The following is a 9,586-nucleotide window of genomic DNA, read 5'->3' on the forward strand; positions in this document are numbered from 1 at the left end:
GCAATGTGAGAAGGTGCGGGTTTCACTTATCACAAGTTCGTTTCGTATCCTGTATATCTTAATTCGTGTGTTGTGGATAAATGGATTATGGAATTGAATAATTGATAATAAAAATAACTTAAACATTTTATAGTTTTCGGCTTTCGGCACTTTTTTACGTCTGGAGATCGAAGATATTAAAAATAATCATAACAATTATTAACAATTTAAGTATACAGTGTATTATAACATTAATAACTATTATTTATTTTAAAATTAAATTGTTACCTCAAACGTTTTTTTTGTCTCTAAATAAATAATAACTATGCGTTCGTGTTAGTTGCAATCAAATCATTAAACGCGTTAGCCAAAATCCCTGACAATGTTTGCTTTGAAGAAATCACTGACCACATTAGCTGGCCGCCGACTGCGTGGCACCAGAGCGTTTCTGACGGAGGCGTACAGGTGTGAAGACGTTTGGCAAGAACGGCTGGACTGTTCGTTGCTGAAGAAAGTCCAACCTGAAGTGCTGTACCACAAGTTGTCCACCGCACTGGAACAAGGATCTAAGCAGATTAGTGCCGTTGATCTGGATGTGTTTGCCAACTCGCTGACGGATCATACATACCTGGAGGAGTTAGAGGAGCTCGCGCATAAGTTTCGTTTGTCTGCGCAGACTGGCACGTTGTTGCCATCCACACATCATGCAGTCGTGCGGTTGTTTGTTGCATCAAATAGCACCAATGACCTCATCAGGATATTAAAGGATCGCCTAAATTATGGTATTTTTCCCGACTACTATCTGTGTAACTTGCTAATGGACCGTTTCATAAAAGAGAATGATGTTCTAAATGCCGCAGTGATAGCTTCCAACCAAATGTTACAAGAAGAACTAGACAATGATATTACCAAAGCCATGGGATTATATTCCTGTTTGAAATTTATCACCAATCCTACTGAATGGGAGAAAGCAAAAGTTGTAACAGAACAAACAAATGATGATGATGACGATGAAGAAGATAGACGAGTACGTGTGGACTTTTTGAGAAATCCATACTTTGATGATCACTTTGATTTGGCAGACGGTGATCACTTGGTCGGAAAAACCATGCTGGCAATCAGCAGAAAAATTGATAGTTCTATATTGGGAAACAGCTTTAAGACTCTTGGATTAGCCTATTATAATCGGTGGAATGATTTAAATGCTCATCTAAAAAAACTTGACGGTTCTGTATACTTAGAAACAATAGAATTGGCAGTTACTGCAATAGATAAACGAGCACCTGAAAATGCTGAGCAACTAAAAGATACTCTTGCAAAATTGCAAATTGAAAACAAAAGTTTGACTGAAGAATCAAAAAATTTTGTAAATGAGGCAGTATCTAAAAACGAAGAAAAAGAAATACAGACCCAAAAAGCGGTATGTAAAAATAAATCAAATTAAAAATATTATCTATAATATTTAATTTATATTTCAGATTTACAAAGAATGGGAATCCTTCAGGCGAGAAGAGCTATCTAGGTACCTTGAACATTTAAATAAGTTGAAACGTTTACAGAAGGTTCAACAGGCCAAACAAGATCTCAAAGAAAAAGAACAGTTGTTGTTCTTCTTTGATAATGAACATAAGCATGACCTAGTTAAAGAAGAAAAACTGAAACGAATGAAAAAGACAGTGGTTAAAGACAAGAGCCTTAAAGATGATTTAACATATGTACCACCAGAAATCAGAAAACCTGGTTTTAGACGAGATTAAACAAAACTATAAATTAAGTTAAAAATTACATGGTACCTACCTATAGTAATAATTAATAAATATTCATATCTAAATCTACAAACTATTTTGTTATTGATTTTTTATTTTATTAATATCTTCTGGTGGAACTTAAGAAGTATAGTATTTTGTTTAATTTTTTATAATTTATTGAAAGTAATCCAGAATAGTAGTTTTACAGGGTTGAGGAACCTGTTAGATGTAAATAACAATTTTAGAGTTTACGTGGCCCTTAGAATAATAATTTTAACTGTAGATAGGGGAGCCTCAGAGAACAAAGTTCAAATAATAAGTTTCAGTTGATATATTTTATTAGTACACAATCTCAATAAAATATTAAATGCAGTATTATGAAAGACTTATGCATATTAAAGTCAGCCGGAGTTTTTTGTGTGTGGGTTGCTGTTTGGCCATACCTATTAAATTTGTTGTTGTCTTTTATGTTGTATAAATATAATATTATGTACGTGTGTAATGTGTATATTGTATATATGTACGGGGATGACCAATATGTCTAATAACCATTATATATTTATTATATATTTATGTTGATGGTTTGTAAGTTTCTAACTGTTTCTCACATCTGTGGTTCGCAAATCTACAGTAGCTTTTAACTTAACTTTTACCTATTAAATCCCTAATTGCCTAATCAATTGCATTTTATATATAGACTATCATAAAATGTTATGTTAAATAGTAAACACTTTAATTTACAATATAAATAATAGAGATACAATGTTTATTCTGTTTTATTGAGTGATATTCTTTTCTTTTTTTTTTTACAGATTCACTTACATAATTCAAAACACATAATTTGTTTTTACATAATGTTAATACAGAAATACATATTACACACACAATTAATTTATAGATGTAAAACAAAGAGTAATATGTTTTTTTTTTATTATTAAAAATAAATTAAATTAAATTAAATAAAGTGTAAAACTTATCAAGAGTCAGGAATATCCTAATATACATTGTTGAGGGGAATTAATACTTGTGCACTCCTCTATTCTAATGCCTTACTTCTTCAACTTCTCGATTAATTCCTCCGAAATCATATACAATTGCCTCTATTTTACTCCTATTTATCTAACTTAGTCCATTCCCTCCGCCTAACTGTGTATATGTTTCTTAATTTTGTTTATTACTAATAGGAGAACTTACAACAGGTGAGGCGTTGACACAGAAGTATTTAGTGGGGTTGGTAGTAGGGGTAGAAGGACTTGATTGTTCCAGCAGCATTATTTTACATCTATAACGTATTGATTTAACAATAATGTGCTTTTACACAAAAAATTGGTGCTTCAATTTTCAACTTTGAGGGTGGTTTCTGGTAGCAAATTAGATCAAGTTGGTACTTTTAAGATCTAAAAATTGAAAATACACAGTAATTTTAAAAAAAGCCGGGAAAAACTAAAAAATAATTTATAAAAACGGGGATTTTCACGCAAAACTCTATAAAGAGATAACTGATAAGTAATGAATTATTTAATAACTTAACATAATATACCTATGGATATTTATTAAATATATCAGGGGCGCCCGCAGAAAATCAGCTCAGTAGGTGCAAGACTAAATTTATGTATACATAAACATATATATATATATATATTGGTTGTCACATATTTACATTATTACACACTGTTTGTTTTGTTCATTTAAAAAATCCCAGTGGGTGCAATGGCACCCACTAGCCCTCTTCTGCGGGTGCCCCTGGAATATACCTATTTAAAACATGGTAAATATAAATTATAATAAGTTATAGACATTAAAGTTAAAATATAAGACAATAATTAGTAAGTAAATAAATAGAAGCTAAGTAGGTAATAACGGGGTGCCGTCAATGTGCGGCTTCCCTTTCACGTCAATTAACCTCCATCTAATTTACTCATTGTACCTATAACATGTAAATAGGTACTCTAGGTATACAGATTGTAAATATAAAATTTTGTTGAATAAAAAAAAAATAGGTAATAAATTATTTAAACGTATAAAATATGTTTTAAATATTACACATAGGTACCTATAATATAGTGTTTTAATAAAAATTAAAAGATTATTATAAGCTATTTTATGATTATTCTATATTTATTAAAATATATAGGTTGGTAATTTGGTATTGGTAAGCAAATTTACATTTGAAATTTGCCCGTTTGGACGATAAATAACAAATATTATTTAAATATCTTTTTAGAGAAACAATATTAACCATGCGGTGCGCAATAAGCTGCTGTTACGATTTGTGTGGTAATTTCTAAATTGATATATTTCAACAATTAACAAATTAATTATTAATTATTATATTTTATTATATAATATGAATATTTTTATTCTTTGTTTTTGTCAGTAAATCGTTCACGGATTTGTGGTTACAGAGTATTAAATTAATACAGTTAAAAATAAGATGTAGGTACTTGGTACATAATATATGTTAATTTAAATCAAATTAAAATACGAGTAGGTATTTCGTAATAGTTTAGTAAATGTTTGAATTTGGTTAGCTGGTAATGAAAATGTTAATTCGTAATAAATCATGTACGAGTACGGCGTACTTAAAGATACCAATAAATGACCATCTGGGATCTATATTTAAAGAATTTTCACTTAACAAGACTATTTAATCTAAAAATATGTAGTAGACCACACTTAAAAAATGTTGAAAAAAATTAATATTGAACCTATCTAGGTATTTAATTTTATAATCTAATGTACGTATCTAATTAGTAAATAGATACCTATAATATCTATATCCAATTATTAAACACAATGTCTTAAAACAATTAGGTAGGTATTTAAAACAATTAACTGTTTGAACTTTTGAAGATAATGGTAATTGTATGTATCTTCATCGTGGACCGTGGATCGTGATGTCCTGTGACTATAACAACTTATTTTTTTCAAATAACAATAATCCTTATTCCTTTTTACTCCTAAATTTTTGAGTAGGTAACCTAACTAGATGACTTTTTTGAAGATGTTCAGATCAACAATTATTGTTTACATTAAATAATGTTGGTTTATTGATCTTATTTGAAAAAAAATACGTTTATATATCAGGGTCCAGGTGCAGGTTCAGATTTATGAAATGGACTATGGAGGGGGTGAATATTGTACATTCAAAAATAAATACCTACCTTTAGTTAAACACACCCCACGCTGTCCCCTCCGTCAGACTAAATCTGCACCTATGACACGATCACCATAATCATTAAATATGGCAGGGGCGTACCCAAAGGGGATTTTTCGGGTCTGGACCCCTCCCATTTATTGACAGAATTTAAAATTTTTAAGGCGCAAACTACTGGTTGTATCACAAGTTTTTAAATTTTGGGATTGATCTCCTCTACTTAATAATTCCCAATTCGAGCACTGATAATATTATTCCCTAAACTTATTTTTAAGAGTTGATAGATTCTTGTAAAACGTAAATTCTATCCCATGTATTTGCAATGTTTCTTTTTTTCTATTTTATATAAGCCTAAATTTCACCTAATATGTATGTTTCCTCTCAAGTACCTATTCCTTACCTACACCACAAGCATCAAACATTTCTTAAACTTTAAAGGAAGGCGAGCAAACACATGTTAAAATAACTAACTAAAGTCTAGAACTCTAGAATATGTTATGAGTGTTATTGTTGTTTTTGTTTGCAAAATGCATATAATATTTACATACCACTTCACTATTATCTGCTTGGTAAAATATTATTGATTCGGTCACAGATACTAGGTACTTGCATAAATTTATCACCTATATTTTGTATTATAGCTGATAGAGCAGTAAGCTAGCATGTTGCTTTATCGCTCGAGAATCGAATTTATCTATTTAAATGTATGAATAATTTATTACATATATAGATACTGATTACTACTATCTTTTAATTTTTTTAGCACCTAATTCAAATTAATTTACCTACCAACTATTATAATTATCTAACTGAATGAATTATTTTAATGTTATTCTTTAATCTTATTTTTAGTTTTGTTTTGACTTTCGGTTTATGGTTTTTAGCTGTTATCTAATTGTTTTGGACTTTGGTACAATTTGATAATTTTTTTTATATAAATGTCATGAGGATTATTTAATAGTAGGTATATTGTAATATTGTATACCTAAAGCGGCTTATAAAACTCAAAACTGTGACGTATATTATTACATATTTATATAATATTATCTATATATCGATTAGGTACCTACATTGGGACTTCACTGTCCATCTCAGTTCTGGTTAAAAAAAAGTTAATTCTTTCGTGGAATGCAATAAATTAATAAATATACCTAATATATACATTTTATAATTATATATCCCATAGTTTGTAATAACTAGACATTTTTACTTCTGCTATAAATATAATATAGTAGTAATCAATAAAATTATAAGTTATAGGTTACTTATAATAGCCCTTAGCGTTTTTTTTTTTTAAATTAATAAATTATTAACATACAAACAACACATAGGTATATTTATATAGATTATAGGTATATACCTACTTAATAATATTATTTTCTTGCCTTTAAGTTCAACCTCATAAATATTCGAACAATCGATCTTATATTAATCAATACTCAATACTATAAGGTACTTAGCTGTGGCCTGTGACATCGAATTCGAATAGGTATATACATATATTACCTTACATATATGTTCATGTTCTAAGAGCAGAGAAATAAATAATATACCTACAATTTATATATATTATATTATATATTGGTACTAGGTGTAGGTGTTTCAAAGTATTATGTACAATGTTTATAAAATATACCAAAATAATATTTAATATATAGGTTATAGTATTTTATAACCAATGATATGGCGTGGTTTTTTTTTTCACAGATTACATACTCATAAACTTACAACTTTACAAAAGTAATAGGTAATATATTATATATTTATATGTAATGTGTACATTGTAGATACAAGTTTGGATTTTTTTTTAGTGGCTACTGGCCAAACCACAAACGGAATATTCCGAATCAGTAACGCCAAAATAGTTCATAAAATTCTCAAGCAGACTTTGTAAAAAAATATAAGACATTATGTATAGGTACTCCTAACAAATTTCAAGCAGACTTGTGGGGGACTTTGTTTATGATAATTTTTAAAAATCTATATATTTTAAGGTACAAAATAATTTGCACATTTTCATGATTTTGATGAATTTTGTTAAAATTTGAACTCCTAATACTAATGAAAAAATTCGTTGTTATGTATCTTCAATATTATTGAACTATTTGAACTGTTATTATGTAACAACTTATGAGGAACCTTGTATTATATTTTCACCTTTTTGATTTAGCAAACATTTTTTGATCGATATTTATAGAAAAAAAGTAAGACAATTTTAGTCAAAATCGATTTAGTTTTTTGGTTTGATTAAAAGACTAACAACCGTAAATAATTTAAAATATTCACCTGATGTTTAATTTACCATTTTCTAATTACCATTCAATTTTAAAAAAACATCGACTCTTTTTTTGCTATTTAAAGGCATAAGAAAATTTTTATTTTTATTACTTTTTTAAACTATTGTTGATAAAAAATTTGTCCCTAGGTCAAAATACATGACGCTTTAATATAATTTGTATCATAAGTTCTTGTTAATGGAAATAAAAAAAAAAGTTGAGCGTAAATCCACAATAATATTTTATGAGCGTCTGATGTATAGTCCGAAACATCGCCTACCTATCTACTAGTTAGTAGTTACTACACGTCATATCGAATATGGCGATATTTGATAGTACCTAATAATGAATATCAGTATTATCGAATAAACAGAAGTCACTATATCATCATTATTTTATTATTTTTAAATGTTAACTAGCAATTTATTATTAGGTACCTATATAGATGTCAATTAAGTGTAAAATGTAAATATTGTATTGTACTATAAATTCCAATTTAATTAAAAATTAGTTAACTAAATATAATTTTTACATTTAGTTTTAATCCAGTAAATAAAAGACAAAAAATGTAGAATATCTATTTAAATTATTACAATTAATATTATATACCTAGGTACTACTTGTAATTTCTCTAAACTTCGAACAAATTTTTTATGTATACCTATACACGCATTTATTACAAGACTACAACCGTAGATAGATCAACATTGAACATAGTGTTCGGCTGTGTCCATTCGGATATTATATTCCTACTTTACGATTCTAATAATACCGAATTGTAGGTAGTCATTGATCAAGCTATTTTTAAATCCCTTTGAATTATGTATTGGATTTTTTTCTTTGACTTCCCCCCCCCCCACCCCCCCAAACAACTACCACTTAGTATATTATAATGTATATTGTTGCTGCATGTTTTTTTTTCATCATATTATAGGTAGAACACTTAAGTCTAAAGTTATTGAAATGCAGCCGAGAAAGCCAAAGACTATCGATTGTCTAAGTCGATATTTCGTCAGCTGGTATTGTACGGCCAAGCAGGCCTGCAAGCAGCAGCTGTTTGCCGCCCGCCGCGTGACTTCAAAAGTTGTGACGTCATCGCACTCATCGGCCATCGCGACTGACGATCGACCCGGCCACCGCTGCCGGCCACGATGGCGTGATGTGGAGAAGACACCGTGGACACCCGGCGAACAGTGTAGGCACCGCAACTATTCCAAGGAGGTTACACTGGTCGCAGTCGTCCGGAACATTATTGCGCCGCCGCCGCTACTCGCCGGTCGCACAGCCAGCGTATCGTATGGCGAAAAGGGGCGGCTGTGCGTGCGAAGTACAAACGGCGTTAACGGATAATATATTGGCGTATACAGGGTGGTTCTGTCGTGTGTGTAGCGCACGCGGCATTCGCCGGTTGGGTTTTTCAAACGAGGCGAACACACCCACAAGGCTGCGTGCACATCGGAAAAATCGTTTCGTTTTGTCCTCTTCTATATTATTTTACGATTTTCTCTGTGAATTCTCATCGTCGTTTTACGACTGTTTCTGTCACTGGTCATCGGCGGTATATAATAATTTAAACCGTTAATCAGTAAATTACGACGCCGGCGAATAAATTACACGCAACTCAAATGGATTTTAAAACGACTGCTGTGGCGGCGCGTAGATATTGTACCAATTGTCATAATATTACTACGAAATCGTTAAATTGTTTTCTATTTAAATGCCGTGTAGGTTTTTCGCCGTATTACGCAATTTGCGAGCCGTTAAGCGGTGTTAACATGAGGTTACACGAAGTCGCGATTCATAATTAATGCTTTAATCGGGCGGTACATATTGATACTTAGGTCCACACCTTGTAGCGCCTGACTGCGAGTTGAAAGAATTTAGAGACGAATTAACAGTTAATTAACGATTTAAATTTGCTGGAAATCGGTGCAGACTTTCAACGATTACCTAACGCGACTAAAGACGGCTACCACTCATAATATTATTATACTCCGGACGAGTCGGTGGTCGCATATTTTCGACTACACAAATACAATAGTCCAATAATAATAATATTATCGTTGCGCGTGTCGATTTCGTCGGTTGCCGAAACCTATTTCGTCGTCACGGGAAACGGATCTCGTACGTGATTTTAATAATACTACAAACACCAATACTCGATATCCGTAACATGCGACATGGACGTGTAAAAAAAAAATTGTATCGCAATATTTAAATTTTAAAATATATCACTGCATAGGTACGCCTACGACCGCGTGTCCGCGTACATATTTTACTATACAACCGCGGCACGATAATTTCGTCGGAAAATCCGCCGACCGGTACGACGACGGCGACTGGTCGCATAGCCACTAGCATCACTCTGTATGCGCGCGCCGCCGGAGCCGCCGCCGCTTTAAATAGCGAAAACCGGCGGGCACCGG

At 31.3% G+C, this 9,586-nt stretch overlaps 1 protein-coding gene across 1 annotated transcript; it reads left to right on the forward strand.

Moving 5' to 3' along the window:
• The first annotated feature begins 48 nt into the window (after positions 1-48).
• On the forward strand, positions 49-2,403 carry LOC100167330 (28S ribosomal protein S27, mitochondrial). Its single transcript, XM_001946606.4, has 2 exons — positions 49-1,399; positions 1,458-2,403. The coding sequence occupies exons 1-2, from the start codon at positions 362-364 to the stop codon at positions 1,734-1,736; spliced, it is 1,317 nt and encodes a 438-aa protein (XP_001946641.1). The 5' UTR covers positions 49-361; the 3' UTR covers positions 1,737-2,403.
• The last annotated feature ends 7,183 nt before the right edge of the window (positions 2,404-9,586 follow it).

The sequence above is a fragment of the Acyrthosiphon pisum genome, chromosome A2 (assembly GCF_005508785.2).
Source record: "Acyrthosiphon pisum isolate AL4f chromosome A2, pea_aphid_22Mar2018_4r6ur, whole genome shotgun sequence".
Classification (NCBI taxonomy): Eukaryota; Metazoa; Arthropoda; class Insecta; order Hemiptera; family Aphididae; genus Acyrthosiphon; species Acyrthosiphon pisum.